Raw genomic sequence first — 16,553 nt, 5'->3', positions numbered from 1 at the left:
GTACCTGCTATATCATTTTAAGCTTGGTCAGCTGGTCTATTTTGCTGAAATCCAAAAGTTTGAAAATTATTATCCAGTAAAAGTAGAACACCTTAACTACCAGACTTGCTTATTTGAGAGAAGAAGGCGTGTTTTATCATGCAACCTCGTTCCCAGGGCATTTTAAATCTTTGCTACTATCGGGATGTCAAAAAAGATACAAGATGCCCTAGGACGCGGTTGGTGTAGTGTGTATTGTAAAATAGCCATGATTATATTTGTGATGGTCTTTTTTGGCTCAGTTTTGATTCTGGATTAGTTTATACTTAGCTACCTGGAGGCCTGGAAGAAAGTTGGAAAAAACGCTGATCAACGACTTTCACTTTCGAGAATCCAAAACAAACAAGATGGCGTCTATTAATACGAGGGAAGTGTTTGCAGAGAAAATATGTATTGTTCGTTCAAAACTTAATAAGGAAAAGATAAAGTTGTGGCTTCCACCTTTTACTACTGAAAATGGAGAAAAGGGCGATGTGCCTATGGTATGTACTTTTATATTTTAATATCATATATTTGTGATTTCTTTTTTAATGAGTAAACGTGAGTGAGTGATATTTTTGATTCACACCACAACACACAACACTGTAACAATTTCCTTATACTAGGTGACAGTGCACCCTGAAAGTTTGGGTTTTAAACTATTATTAAGTGTAAATTAAATCCTTCTTTTTTATTGGAATTTTTTTGAAGTCCTAACTATATACAGTGCCTAAAAATAGGACTAAAAATAGCTGAAAGAGCTTACTGCTGGAAATGCAAGCAATGGATTTTATCTATATGGGCAAGTGAATGTTACTGTAAGCGAGTCAAGGTTGATAAAAAATTATTTCAATCCATAAAAACTTGGATACCCTTGTCCCGTAGTTTGAGGCAAGTCGACCTCTGGCTAAATAATAACAAAATGAATATTAATACGGAAAAAATTAAAACAATCTTTTTCAGCAAACACAGCCAGTTAAAAAAAGTTGAGAACAAAACTATCAACTATATGGGTTTTCCTTTTTAGAGGAGCAAAAACAATGGCTAAACTTTACAATTGACTCTTTCAAAATCAAAAACTAAAATTACCTGGCTGCGCAGCTGGCTATATACAAAATAACATTGCTTACCTTGCACATGCGTAATAATTTACGAAACTCGTGTCCGTACCTTTCTTTTGAAAGAGAGGGAATATTCACTGAATAATTTACTTATCAAAAATGATGTTTTATATATTAGTTTTCACAACGATGAATCACATTGCTCCTGATTACATGCACTTAAAATTCCTTTTGGCGAAAAACATCAAACAAGAGGAGCCTGAAAATACAGGTTTGCACTTCCCTTGGTCAACACGGAATTTGGCAAAAAGCCTTTCTGTTTGTTTGGAATAATCTTCCAGACCAAGTGGCCTGTAAGTCTGCTTTCATTTCAGACTTCCATTTCTGATGTATTTGGCAAATTCTAATGGAAATCAATTTTTTGTTTTTAATTCTTTTTCTTTTCAATTTTCGCAGATTATAATGTTTAATTGAGCTGAGGCAGTCCAAGGTTTATCATTTTATGTTTCTGTTTTGTTCTAGTTGCCCTCAGTGGAAACAATCCACGTACTAGCTATAGGTTTTTTTGATTTTCTTTGAATATTTATTATTAGTATATTATTATTATTCAGAACCTCTTGTACTCACATGTTTTCTTCTGTCTACCTCAAAACCACTTTGGCCGTATTCTTGGGTCCAGGTTAACATGCTCAAGTTTTCTGCTAATCTTTAACAAAAATGACTAATTTGAATTTAAGCATAATTTTAATGTTTAAACACTGAGTGCAACTGCCTATTAATAGCCAAACAATTGATGTTTTATAAAGAAATAACCACTTAAATAAACTGCAGTGAAAATGTTTCAATGCAGTTGAATGTCATATTTAAGTAATGGCAAATTTCGACATTTTCTGTCATCAGTAATTTCAAACCTGTTAAGGGATGTGCATTAAAATTTAGAAATGAAGTAACTTGGTTAGAATTTATTTAACACTGTTTCTTTTTATTCCTTTTACTTGTACAAACCATTGTATATGGCACTGATGATGACAATATGTCGAAAAGCTTTTGCTGATTTTTAAACTTGTGTTTAATCATGGTAATCAAAACTTTCTATGTTATAGTTTTTGCCGATAAATCAAAATGTACCACTCATTTTTTTCCTCTGAAAATTTTGTTGATGTTAACCCGGATCGGATAATAGCAACAGTTCGGGCATGTGAAAGAAAAGGGGGAGATGGCACACTGTGGTTTAAAACAAAAAATTTAAGGTTTTTGATCTAAATTCAGTGATTTGTTTAAGAGAGGAATTTCAATGTTCCAAATTATCAATTTCTACTTATGTTAGGACTTGTTATAAGTGTGGGAATAAGGGAAACATAAAAGTAACTTTCTAACTGTCCATATATCCAAATCCAAATAGGACTATCTGCAAAATTTGCTTGTCCCTCCTCCCCCTCCCCCCCAACTGGCTTTTTGCCTCAAGTGCCTTATTATTGACCTTAAAATCTTTCTACAAATATTTTAATTTCAGCTTGTTTTATGCATCAGTCTGTTCAATGTTTAACTTATGACCAGTTTGCATCATTTTTGTAACATGTTTGACACTTGTAGGATCTTGTTATCCGGTTTGTTAATGAACTGAGAATACCAGAAGAAATTATTTTGCAAATTTTTGAGCAACTACGCATTCATGCTATATCAAAATTGAAATCTCGAGAAACATTTACAAGCACTGGTATTGCAACACTGCATTTGCATCTTCAATGGGTTGACAGCAACAGTCGAAGACAGAAAATGGATACAACTGTTGCCATAAAGTTGGATGAAAGTGGCTCTCATTTATGTGAAATGTGGGTATAGTTTGATAAGCATTCACAAGAAGAATAACATATGCATAGTAAACATAGTTAGAGATTGCTTTTAGTTCTGTTTGTAAAACCAAATGTTGATTATTAATATTTTCTTAATGTAAAATACAAGCATTGTTCAACATTCTAATAATTTTGTTGAGCAGTACATGGTTAAAAACTTCTAATATCTTGTATCTAGGTTACAAAAGGAAGTTTTAACAGATGAGTTCAACTTGGAAAGCATGAGAATGATTCACAAAGGCAGAATTATTGATCATGGTAAGTGGAAACATTGATTGTTTTGAAGATGTAAGAGTACAGTGAGACATACAAGATGGTAATATAGGTTCAAAGTAATAGTCTAGGAATTTAATAAATAAGAATAAACTCAAACTTTTTTTTGGCCCAAGAAAGTTGATTTTTGCATAATAGCCTTGAAAACATAATGCACAGTTTTATTTTGCTTATAAAAAATGCAAATGTGCCAGAATTTTTTTGTTGTAAAATAGGAGTAGAAACCATCCTTTATCTTTATAACATTAACTAAAACATTTAATGTGTACCACAAACAAGGGAAAGATAAAGGGATTAACTAACAGTAAACTATTTTTAATGGTGATATGAAAAATGATGGAACATGGTAGAAATGTGCTGTTTTAAGGATAAAATCAATAAACATGCTCAAACATGCAGGCAAAAATCAGCTTTCCTTGGCACTAAAAAACACTGGTAACTATTGCATTACCGGAGCGTTTGGTATATCGAGAATAAATTTTATAGAATAGAACAGCTTGTACCAGTATTTTTACTAACTGTGGTAAAGCGTTCACCTCAAGTGTAGAAAGTTGTGGGTTCAAACCTGCAGTTTTCTAGTTGAGCCAAAGTTGCATGCCTTCTGAAGCCCAAATTGGAACTTTAAATCCACTAGGACCCCGTTAGCCTTGTTGATAACAGTACAGTATGATCTAAAGAGGCTATCGGTTGTAAATAATAGTAATATTTATAATTTATTCAAAGTTTACTTATTTAAAGTTGAGCTAGAAGACATGTAAAAGAAAAAAGAAGAAAAAGATGATACTTTTGTAGTATAAAATTCGAAAAGGCTTTTACAAAAGGCTTTTCGGAGTTAGCGCAGCCATATTTAATTTTCCCGCAAGTGGTGCAAGCTGCGCTTTGAACCCTCCGGTAACAAAGCATACAAGAAGTACCAAAAAGAAGAGCCTCTTTTGAGAGATTTATCGCCCATCTTGGCACGTCTTTGTTTACATTTGGGTACGAGTATTGAATCCCAAACCCCCGGCCGCGTGTCGTGTTGTAATTCGCGAATTTTTAGTACACCTTGGATTTGGAATAAATAACAAAAAATAAAAATCTTTAGAGTGATTAGGGGCACTAGGTTAGTAATGGATGATGTCCAAGGTTTTGTACACAATTTTCTGTCTGTACAAGTGTACTTTATTTAGGCACTTCCCTCTCAACCCAGAATGTAACGAATGGTGCAAATATCATGGTCATTTTAACTCTGAAACAGTCGTATTCTTGTGATGACGAGGTATCAACATCCAATCGTGCTGCTGAAACAAAAAAGATTGTTGAAGCTCTTGCTAAACGAACTGATGGTTTGAATATCATTTTTTTAGTTATTTATTGGTTACTTGTTTAAAGACTTCAAAATTAATTAACTTCAAAATAAAACCTAGTGGTTGAAATCAATGGTTGCATTGTACTTGTACAACGTAATACTTACTCATACTGAATAAGTAAAGATGTAAACTAATTCGCAAAATAATAGAGATTTTTAAAAACCTTTTGGTAGTGATCAGCAATTGAATTCTATCATGCACTCAGACTTTCATGTTTTTCTTTATAATAGTTAGTATTTTAGTAGACTCAGAAAAGTTTATGCATAAACAAATAAACAAAAAAAACAACAGGGAGATGTGTTAATAGAGTTTTGGTAGTTAGGGTTGTGGTCATATTTTTGTTTTAACATTTAGGGGGCCGTGGAAAACATGATCATTTTTTTCTGGAAATAAACGACCAACAAGGAAATAAAATTCATTTACCTGAAGAGGAGAGAAAGGTATTCAATATTTTTTTTTACAGGAGCCATATTCCAATTTTTTTCTTTCATTTTTTTTTAAAAATAGCAGTTTTAACTGTGCTACTCTTCGACTGTATTTATGTCAAGTCAAGTCAAATGCAAGTTGTACTCTTTTTATATCAATTGTGTTGCGGTTTGCGAATTTTATTATGGTGGCGTAAATATAATAAGAAAAAGAGTAACATATCACTGTCTTCAAAAGATTCAAAATATTATCTATACTTGGTGAAGTTTCACCTTGGCATATTACCATTAAGGGCAAAGGTAAAGCTTACATATGGGGGCGCTCTGATCAGATTGGTTGGCGTGATTTTATGTCTTTTGACCTTCTTCTGTGAGAAATAACCTGAATTAACGAAGAGGGACGAGTATTTACTGTCATACCGGGCACTTATTCCTCACTTTTCTCAATCACTGGAATCGCGGTAAAATGAAGTTTTGTTTTTTTACATTTCGTCTTGTGAAATGTAGTGCAGGGAATTGGGTTGACTAAAAGGCTGAAAACAGGTGACTTGATTGATGGTTAAGATTTCACCCCGGTGATAGTTATAAAGAGTGCTATATTTTTTTTTAGAGTTTGAGTGTTGCTATGACTCTGCATGAAAAAGGCAGAGTATTACTAAAACAGAAGAAATTTCTTGAAAGTTTGTCAATGTTTTTGGAGGCAGATCAAGAATTCAGGTATAGCAGTATATTTTTGAAGGGATCTCAAGGTGAAATTTTTTTGACATTTTCTGTCATTATTTTTAGGAATTAATTTCCGCAAGAACTAATTTCATGAATTATTTGAAAAAATAAAAGTTAGTTTTCCTAATAACTCGTTTTCGCGTCCTAATATTTCGCTTAAATTAGATTTCATGAATTTTTGCGAAAAAAGAAGTTGGTGACTTTTAGTGCCTCAATTTGCAGCAAACCGTTTTTTAAGAGAGAAGGTTGAAATTCACATATGCGTTATAAGTAGTTCTGTAAACCGTAAAAAGAAATTAGTGTAAATCGTACATTAAGAAGAAAAAAACATCTAAATCTCGCGGAAATTAATTTCCCGAATTTCGCGAATAGCGATTTTTTTAATAATTTTTGCGAAATTGACAAAACTCGTGGAATTTGCGATAATTAATCCCCACAGGGTAAATGTTTTAAGAAAATAATCGCTATCTTGGCACAGGGAAAGATTTTTGCTAATAACAACTTTTTAGGCTTCGTAATATAACTTCAACAGCATTTATTCCCCCGTGATCCCTTTGATATTAAGTTAATGCTACTTCATTTCAATGAAAAATTTCAGACCAATAAACCCAAACAACTGCATCAACTTCCTCTCTCAGCTTCTGCTTATTGACCCACTGGCATTATATGAAAACATAATTTGCAACATTTAGGTCTTGGTGTCCTCATATAATGCCAGCTGTACGTTTTCTCCATTGAGCTATAAAGAATTTTTTTAACCCGGTGTCCAAAACTCTTCTAGCAATCTGAGAAATAAATGGAAATTTTAAGTCTGTGAATTAATAAAATATAACCAAGCTTCTTTTTGTAGGAACTGCAGATCAGAACTGTTGAACGCCGTGGATAATTATGCTGTGTTGTGTCTCGATATTGTTTGGTGTTATTTTTCACTGCAAAAATTGGATTATTTACCAGATGCAGGTAATTTTTTTACTTATCTATCTTGTAATGGCCTTAAAATAAAAAGAGCGGTATTTTATGTTCTTCGTTAGTCTGGTGCCGTATTGGTAGTGATGGTGACAACGCGAATGGCAACGTGATCGATAACGCGAATAACGGTTATTTTTTATTTATTTAACGAGTGTTTATACAGGATAAGCAATAAACCTTTACCGAATTATCTAGTGAATGATAATGTAAATGTATAGAGGCAGCACATATTCGAAAGGAGGAGGCGCTTAAAAAGGTAGGAGGTATACAAAGGCTTGCCAGCAAAAAATGTATTTTTTTCACATGATACCTACATCAGAATTAATACTGCCATCGTCAATTATATTAACAACCTAAACCTCCTTGCTAATAGCTACCATATATTATTTCAAGAGTTTTAATGAAGATCAGTGAAAATCAATAATTTCATTATGTTTTGATTAACCGCCTATCTATAGGACACGTGTTTATAAAAAGGGCGTCTATTAGGGAGGGCGTATACTGAAAAAAATATTGGTAGCAAGGGCGTTTGATGAAATTTATTTGAAGCATTACGGTATCTACGACGGTCGAAAATCACTGTGTATTGTTTTACAGATGAAAACTAGACATACTGTTTTCTTTTTTGCTGTACGCTACATGTCTCCTAAAATCAACTAAAATCAAAGAAAATGTGTTCTTTTTTTGCATTAAATACAATTTCTCTGTGCTTTCTCATCTTAAATCCCAACTACTTATTATGTAACAGACACTAAAAGAAGTGTGTTTCCATTTAGAAGAGAAGTTGAGAGTTTGTAAAGACTGTCTTAGTAAAAGCTACGGACCAAATCTGGAGAGGTTGACGTTTGTAAAGGTAAATATTGTCAGTACCATTAGGGCAAAAATCTGTTTTACCAACTGGGTAACTTGTGGTGCAGCGTTCGCTTCAGTGTGGATGATCTACGATTCAAACCCCGGCTGAGTCATGGTAGATGCTAAAATAGTGTAAATCGATTAATATCAGTTATCATTAGAATAGGATTGATATCTCTTCGTAGCAGTGGAAGCTTTAAATTCTCCATGACCACTTTTGTAAGGCTAATAACAGTACAATTAAGAACTAAATAGACTATCTGGGATAATCCTAATAAATAAATAAAAATAAATATTTCTGTGCTTTTATGATTAAAATATTCGATTTAGGGAAGCGATATGAATGAGTTGGCGTTATTTGTTCGTGTACATCTACTTGAAGCTATATGTAATTACTTGCGTGGAAATAACGAAGAAGCTTCTGATGCTTTGAACAAGGTAAGATTTTGTGTATAATTAATATGTATATCTGTTAGTTTTAGATGGAATATCCTTGTCCAAAAAGGAGATAAGCATTTTTTAGCATCAAATAAAAAGCATTGTTAAAAACCGCTGTATCAAAATAAATTCAAATTGAAAAATAATGCAAAAAGTCATAAATAGTTCTCTACCCTCTCCCCCCTTCCTCCCCCACTCTTCTCCTTCCCCTTAAAAATTGGGAAAATGACTTGCTACATCTTTTGTAGAATAATTGTATTTGATTAGCAGGTTTAAATTTATTGTACGAATTTTTCGGATATTTTTAATGTTTGTAATATTTTGCCTTATTTTTTCTAATTAACAGGCTGAAGTGCATATTAAAAGACTTGAAGTGGACGACGACAAATTTTCACAACGTAAGTTTTCCATTTCTATTTTCGAAAACTCCTCTTCAACATTCTTATATGTATACATGAAAAGCGTTTCTGATAATTACCTGTCAGCAAAGTTTAAGTTCATTTTTGGTTGCTATGATGGTCAACACCTACAACAGAATAAATACAGTTTTTATATTTCGTTACAGTAGTTTCGATGGGATTTTCCACCAGGGAGGCTAGGCTATCGCTGCGTGCTTGTAGGGGTGACGTCACACTGGCGATTGAATGGATTTCAAGAAGAAAAGAAGTGGGTTGATTATTTCTTACTATGTCATTATCTTTAAGTAACATTTCTGCGAGATACAGTATAATACGGGTAGTTTTACTGCAATTATCTTGGTAAGTTAAAATTTTATGATAATCCCTACTTATAAAGAGATTTGCTTAACTGGAACATTCAATAAGTTTCCCTAGAAATCCCAATTGATGGGAGTATGCTGTATTTTTTAAATTGGCGTGTCCTTTGCTATCCCGAGAAACAAAATTCAAGAAACTGCATACATAAACTGTTTTTGGGTCAGTACCCCTTTCCAATACATTCCAATTTATTATAATGCGTCTCGAATTTTTTAATTTATTTGCTGCTTTTAAAAAAAACTGAACAGATGGAGTAAAGCCTTGCTCGCGGAGATTAGTTTGCAAAATAAATTTCTCAGTAGCACAAAGATAACTTTATTAAACACTTCCTTGAAGGTCCTGAAAATAGAATACAACAGGAGTATATTCTAATTCCAGGAAGAAGTCCTGGAAAGTTGTAAAAATAAAGAAAAACAATAATAATTTTTTGAATCTGTATTTTGTTTAGGCTCGGGTTTTTTTCGGTCGTCGGGTTATAAGAGCTGTTCATTGTTTTTCTCTCATTAAAATTTCTGTTTTTGCGAACAACATTACTTCTGAAAAAGAAGTCAAAATTAAAACTTCTTGAAAACTCCTTGAATTAACTTTTGGAAAATGAGTGGCCAACCTGTAATATAAAACAATGACATAGCTTTCATTTCTTTACTGGCTTCTGCTAACTGCATATTCGACCAGTAGGCGAATAATAGTCTGAACGTAGTCTAAAATTTAGTACTGATTCACGAAATTTCATGGTAAAATGTCTGTAATTATTTGTTTTACATTTCTTTATATTTATTGTAGGAAATGTTGGCACGCAAAGAAAGGGAAAGAAAAGAAAAAGAAGATCGCAAATCAGCTAGAAAGTTTGGATGGACAACATCGGGCGATTTGTAAGTGCTTTTTTGGCGAATTTAGTTGTTTCCTATATAGTGATTTATTGTTATATTTGTTTACTCTCTGGTCTCCAATAGCAGAGGGGTGGAATGGTAGAGGTGGAGTGGTAGGGGTGGAGTGATAGGGGCAATTTTTGAAATATATTAATAGTAGGGTGTTGTTGGAGAACTCTTTGATTGTTAATGGTAAGTTGGTGGATTCGAAACATTTAAAATTTTTATAATCAGTAAATACAACATCTTAAATGATTCAAAAATAAAATATTCTTAGCAAGTAAGTAAGCAATCACAAATATGTGTTATAACACAAGATGGTAAGCCTTCGTTACATCAATTTTCTACCTTGTATGTGAGAAAACTAGAACTAATGATAGGTAAACAATTTTCAGAAAAATGAAGTTGTCCATGTAGTAAAACCGAAAAAAAAACGGAAGCGTAATTGGAGACTGACACATTCTCGCTGTCACTTACATGACTATTTTTAGGGTGAATATGGAGTATGTTAGAAATTTGACAGAAATGGGATTTTGTCACGAGATATCTTTGGCAGCCATCAAACGAAGCAATAACAATATTAACGATGCACTTGAAGTATGATTTTAAAGTTATTACTGTTGTTGTAAGTCGTTGTTTCCATCGAATAGAGCTTAAAAATGACATGCAGAGTCGTACCTGCCGCTGAAATACCTTCATCTATACGTGCATTTTATTATATAATGCTGCAAAGCCATCGACTGGTGGCCTTGTGGTAATGAGTTCGCCTTCAGTGCGGAAGGTCTTAAGTTTAAAGCGCAGTCTAGACAGAGATTATAAAAGTATGAATCTATCTTTTCTGCTTAAGGTTCAGCATAAGAATAGGATTGATGTCTTAGGCGATTGTCTTTAAATGCACTAGGACCTTCCTCGCTGGAGCCTCGTTGATAATAGCGCCATTAGGAACTGAAGTAGCTTTCCTGAGTAAAAAGTTGTAATAATCATAGAACTGCACATGCGCAATTAGTTGTTTCAAGGTATATGCATTTACACATGAGCAACTTTTGAGAGGGAAATGAAATTTTGTTTTGTTCATTTTATCTTAACCATGTATACATTTATAATAAACCCTGAAGTGAAATGTTAAAATTTTTATGAAACTTTACATAAGCATACGAGCATCTAGGTTCTCAAGGATAAAATAAAATAAAATTATTAATTAGTGTTTATATTTTAGATACTGCAGAATAATCCTGACACGCTGTTGATGGAACAGTAAGTATTTCCTTAAAGTATTTCATATCAGTTTTATACTTTGTCAGAGCCGTTTTTTGAAGGGACGAGATTTTAAACTTACAAAATTCTTTGAAAATTAAGTGATTAGGGAGACCTCACGATAGTTAGGACTTACTAAACAGCATTTTTTTAAATTTTAGCCCCTATAGATTGGTTAAAATACACTCTTCTCTTATAATAATACGAAGCTTCAGTCTCTGTCTGTGACTTTTGCAAATTCGATTATATTTATTATTATTTTCTTTAACAAAGTCTATAAAACATCACCTATAAAATTATTCTGTAATTTACCAAACTTTGCCGTAAAAATAATGTTGACGACGAAAAGTATATTAAGATTGGTGAAGACATTGCATTACACTTTTAAATTTAAGACTAACTAACTTGAGTGGGAATAACTGACGTCATCTCCTGCGTGGGTAACTAGGGACTACCTGGGGCTAAAACAGGACCAATTTCCTGAATCTGGCTCAACCCACCCGTTTCGGAAGTTTAAATCCACATATCCCTTTAACCGTTGGTTAAAAGCACATCATTCCATACATATTTCTAATCAGCATTTTAAGCTCTACACAACGGAAGCAACAGGTAAAAAAAACTTTGGTTAAAATCTTTGCTGACGTCATTAAAATTCAAATGACGGATATTTGTTATCCTTTTTGCCTAATTGGGTTTTTCTTTTCAAAAGTACATGATCCTATACATTTTCTTCATCAACGATTTGAGCTCTACACAATAAAGGGAACGTGTAAACAAATTACTGAAAAAATTGCTGACGTCCACAAAATTTTTAGACTTAAATATCTCCCTAACTTTTCGTTAAATCTACATGTTTATGTGCATTATTTTCATCAGGTTCAAGCTTTTCACATTAGATGCTACGCGGGTTAATAAAATTTTTAAAAAAATTCTATGTATATGAACTTCACAGTGCTGTCATCATCAAAATTTAAGAACGGCTTTTTGTCATTTTTCCTCTACCTAAGTGGAAAAGGAAAGAAAAATTATTGACGTCAGTGTAAGATGACATCATCATACCTGACAATACCTGACAATAGGCTACAACGGTGGTACATAAATTTTGGAACAAGAAAAAGAGCTGCACGCAATTTAGATTTAGCACAAAATTATTTCATAAAAGCACATGATTTGGCGACTGTTAATAAACGTATACAAAAAAATAAATTTTTGCCTGATTTGTTCTGACCACCTGCTAACCGAAGAGTCGCCGTGACAACACACGTGACGTCATGACAATTTTTTTTAAACTATTCCGACACTAACTGAAATTGGACCCCTAAAAACCCCTAGGTTTCAGAAGTTTCAGGGAGGATTTTTTGAGCACCTCCTCCCCTAGTTCAGATTAAAATTAAGACTACAGTGTTAAATTACGTCAAAAAGGACGAGAATATACCAGTAGAGTGCGTATGATAAAATATACCTATTTCGTATTGGATATTGTTTTAGGGACCGTGATTCTCACCTTAACCCACATTGACTATGCCGGTTGTGTTTGCCAATAGTGTCATTTTTTAGCCAACTGTTTTCTGCCGATTACTTGCGTGACTTGTTTTTAATTCCTCTTGTAGTCTCTCCTATATTTACTAGCTACTTGTTTTTTTAGAACTTCCTTTCCGAAGCATATGACGCAACAGGTAATTGCTAATGAATTAATTTATCCAGAAAAATACAATCCGCATCAACAATAGGCCATACATAAGCACTAATATGCCTTCTCGTGCTTATTTATGTGGTATATTCACATAGATATTTTAATTATTTGACGTCTTTCATTCAGTTTGTGGCCATTGGCTTTCCATTACCATTAGTCGAGAAAACATTGAAAAAATGGAATGGTGACGTCAACAAATGTATGGAGGAGTTGCTAAAACAACAAACCGAAAAATCGACAAATTTGAATAACGATGCTTCACCGTCAGCTGCAATTGATAATGAAACTGAAAATTCATCTTCAATGGAAGCATACGATGAAAGTAAATAATGTTATTTTTTTGTCATCATAGTCTGACTACCTTACTAGAATAACTGGTGTGAGATCCAAAGGCAATTTATAGGCCTATGTAGTAGTGTCAACAGTGTTGTACATGTTTTCCTTTATAAGGACACATCGAGAAAGTCCTAATTCTTATCTTATAACTTATAAATGCCGTTGTTACTCCTCCAAGTTACAGTTAATAAGCCTAACGCTAACCTTTGATTTTTCTATCAATTTTTTTTGATGCGATCCGGGAGTGTAACTTCATATACAGCCAATGTAATGCTTCTGTTCTAATTTACAACCAATGGAATGCTTTTGTTCTAATTTACAACCAATGGAATGCTTCTGTCTAATATACAACCAATGGGATGCTTCTGCTCCCAGCTATATTGTTTATTTTAACGAACCTGGCAACCAAGCAGTAATTAATGCCACTGCTTAGAGCCTTTGTCCTTTTAGAATTTGTGTCCCAGAATTAATGTCCTTCAACTTCCTGTATTTAGATTCTATCTCTGATGAAAGTTCAGATGAAGACGACAATGAAATAGACTTAAAGGTAGCTGAAACGCTAAAAGACATTGCTCAAAATCCGGATGATGATTATCTTGACTTGACATTAGAAGAAGAAGCAGAACTTTTAAATAAATACAGGTTACTGATAGCGACATCTAGTCAAAATTAATAGTTATGTATTGACCTTTTTTCTTTTTTCAAGATAAAATAGAACAACAACATTGAATGACTTTACAATCCTTTTGGAGGTAACAATTTTTTGCAGAATTAACTTCTGTTCAGTCTTCTTTATAAAAGGACTATAATGGTACATTAAGCTCGGTCCAGTCTTTCCGAAATTGAATACTTATATACATCGGAGGTCGAAATATTACCATAAAAATATATATGCTGAACGACCATGTATATGTTTCTTTAAAGTATTTACATACGTTCACATGAACATGTCATTTAAAGAGTTATATACATCGAATATAATACTGCGGCTTGGTTGAGTGCTATGAACTTGATAGAGCCAGTAGGTTGAAAGTATAGGTAAGTAGTTTTAACAGTGGCAGGATATTGTGTCAAATGTCGTCCAGCATGACAACCTGTGTTTTATTTTCATTAAAGCAGAAATAGTTTGTGGCCACATTTTTTTCGAGAGATGTCTAGTAAAAAGCTTTAGCTATAACGGAATATTTGTAGCTACACATGACGTGCTTGGTAGGCCGTATGTTTAAATATTACGGAATGATATCTGACACACTTTGAAATTTTTTAAAAGAACAGAAGATCGGCGAGATCACGCTCATTGTTGGTTATAAACTAATTCACTGCGTTCAATCGTTTATAACTTTGTTTATTCTCCGTAGGGATACGCTAGCACATACGTCATCAGATGATGTCAATAAAAACCTTTTTCAAAGCTTGTTTCTATTTGACTTAAATTCCCACTATTAACAAAGTAAGCTGACGAGGCTTCTTGTTAACGCATATGGGCATTGACAAAACTACAGATTGTCTAAAAAAATTACAGTCAAATAAAAACAAGCGTTTCGGCTCGATGAAATTACGCAATAACTTGATTGGAAATTTCAAATATTTTTCCAGAGACAATATCGATAACACAATAACCAATGTAATGTGTATGCGGTTAGCAAAAGTGTTAAACTTACCAGCCTTGTTACCAGTCCTCACACAAATTCAAACTAAATCAACTTACTACATCTATTTATGTCAAAACCTTTTTCATTTTAAGTGTACATCATTCTCATTGGAATTAAGCGTTACAGATAAATACTGTCGGATCTTGTGGCCATTAAACAGACTCTGAGTAAACAGAGAGAACAACAACGCAGCTGAAATCGTCAATTCCCTGGCTACTTGTCTTACTTGCCCACTAATTATTATACTTCACCAGTACTCTAAATTGACTAGCAATAGCATAGTTAGGTTATTAGGAGTAATTAAGAGCTCTTACGCCAATATCATGTTGAAAGCGCTTCCTGTTGCATTTTTAGTCCGCTAGTCTTGTCTCACTTTGCGAAAATGAACACAATGAGGAAAATAATAGCAGGTTTCATATAGTATTTATTATTATAATGAAACGTTACAACAACACTAACAAGTGTTTTTAACCGTATAAGAGCGTAGAAGTTCTCGTGTCTACTATCTTTTAAAGTGGAGTTGATGAGGTGGTTAGAATGCTGCACCAAGTAGGTATTTCACACAGAGTTGACGGAATTTTGACTATTCACCAGTTATTATGGTAGTTCAAATGATTTTTTGAAAAAATATTGTACCAGTCATTTTTAAGGTACGCAACTTTTTCATTATTATAATGATAATGTAACACTGTTACGAAAATTCAGTTACGAAAGGCTTCATACTTTTTTAATTTTTAAATAAAAGTGTTTTTCTTTTTTTGAAAATGTATCTTTTTCATCATACAAAAGTGGTTGAAGTAACAAACAAATGTAGTGTCTCTGAAATTAAAATAGTTCTTAATGTTAGAAAAAAGAATTCTGGAAAAAATAGAATGATAAAAAGTAGAAATAGACATCTTTAATATGTGTGCTATCTGCGTGGATCTTCGAAGGAATATTGTTTGACAAAATAAAGTCTAGATGTTTATGGCGAACTTAATAGTAGCTATGTCAGAAAAATAGTATTTTTTACTCATTTACTAGTGAACTACAATTACCTACAAAATATATTGAGTAAAGGTTGCAAAGCTTACAGTTAGTATCCCCAAATAATTGTATAATTTCTATACTACAATCCTGCAAAAGAAAGGCTTTACATTTAACATAATTTTCAGCTAAATAACTTTGTCAAACCACAATTCCTTTAAGAGGATGAATTTTCGCGAAAATTAAATTTGTGAGGATTTTGGAACAAAATATATGCTATATTAGTAATAACCATATTCTGTCAGTTTGTGCACGCAAAAAATTCTTCTACGGAAAGGAAATTGTGATATACAATTTACTTTGTCTTTGCGTGTTTTTATTTGATTCAAAAAATCTTCTCATACAAAAGTCACGGGTAATTAACTTTCCTTGTTTCTCCGTTTAACGGGATTTCCAATGTTAACACAGACGCCCCCATTACGAAGTTCACCGCGTTCTCTTTTCTCAAAAAAAAAGTATAGTATACGCGGCGTATGGTCACGTGACACTAATATAAACGCATAAAAAACGACATTACCAAATATAGTATGATGAAAAATATAAAAAAAAAATCGTATTCTTTACAGTTTTCCCAATGCGTGCACCGACAAAGTCACGGACAATTGAGGTTGCGTTGTTTATTTTGTTAAAAATGTTTAAGTATTCGCGCCTTTTCGACGAAATTAGCAACAACCAATTTTATGATAAGAAGAAGAGAACAATAAATTTCAAAAGATTTTGTAAGTTTTGATTCTTTGTTTGTTGCCCTCTTCCTCGTCTTTGTTTAGAAATTAACAAATGGAATTATAATGAAAAAATGAATGCTCTATCTTCACTGATTATAATTTCGGTTTTTTACTTTGTGAACTTTGTTTTATCCATTTACATTTTTTGTAAGACCGTCAAAATTTTAGCTGAAGCTTGATGTGCTTATTTTTATCTGGAATTGTTCTTAATGTGTTCTTACCTGATCAATCTTTTAAATTATAAGAAAAGGGCAAAATCAG

The 16,553-nt window shown here is 33.0% G+C and overlaps 1 protein-coding gene across 1 annotated transcript; it reads left to right on the top strand.

The window, feature by feature from the left end:
- The first annotated feature begins 253 nt into the window (after positions 1-253).
- On the top strand, positions 254-13,619 carry LOC130641217 (NEDD8 ultimate buster 1-like). The gene is made up of 17 exons (XM_057447930.1): positions 254-521; positions 2,673-2,911; positions 3,111-3,190; positions 4,375-4,530; positions 4,909-4,994; positions 5,590-5,696; positions 6,553-6,662; positions 7,448-7,524; positions 7,854-7,961; positions 8,308-8,359; positions 8,527-8,627; positions 9,521-9,609; positions 10,098-10,203; positions 10,823-10,860; positions 12,506-12,536; positions 12,680-12,875; positions 13,384-13,619. Exons 1-17 carry the CDS (start codon positions 387-389, stop codon positions 13,560-13,562), a joined length of 1,890 nt encoding a protein of 629 aa, XP_057303913.1. The 5' UTR covers positions 254-386; the 3' UTR covers positions 13,563-13,619.
- Positions 13,620-16,553: the final 2,934 nt, after the last annotated feature.

The sequence above is a fragment of the Hydractinia symbiolongicarpus genome, chromosome 4 (genome assembly GCF_029227915.1).
Source record: "Hydractinia symbiolongicarpus strain clone_291-10 chromosome 4, HSymV2.1, whole genome shotgun sequence".
Taxonomy (NCBI): domain Eukaryota; kingdom Metazoa; phylum Cnidaria; class Hydrozoa; order Anthoathecata; family Hydractiniidae; genus Hydractinia; species Hydractinia symbiolongicarpus.
This window is presented reverse-complemented; position numbering and strand designations above follow the sequence as displayed.

What these genes read in the sequence shown, in the direction of transcription:
- LOC130641217 (XM_057447930.1), top strand. Translation starts at nt 387, where the DNA reads ATGGCGTCTATTAATACGAGGGAAGTGTTTGCAGAGAAAATATGTATT. An exon ending in GGCTCTCATTTATGTGAAAT is followed by an intron (nt 2,912 to 3,110) that starts GTGGGTATAGTT and finishes TCTTGTATCTAG; the next exon opens with GTTACAAAAGGAAGTTTTAA. An exon ending in AGGCAGAATTATTGATCATG is followed by an intron (nt 3,191 to 4,374) that starts GTAAGTGGAAAC and finishes TACTTTATTTAG; the next exon opens with GCACTTCCCTCTCAACCCAG.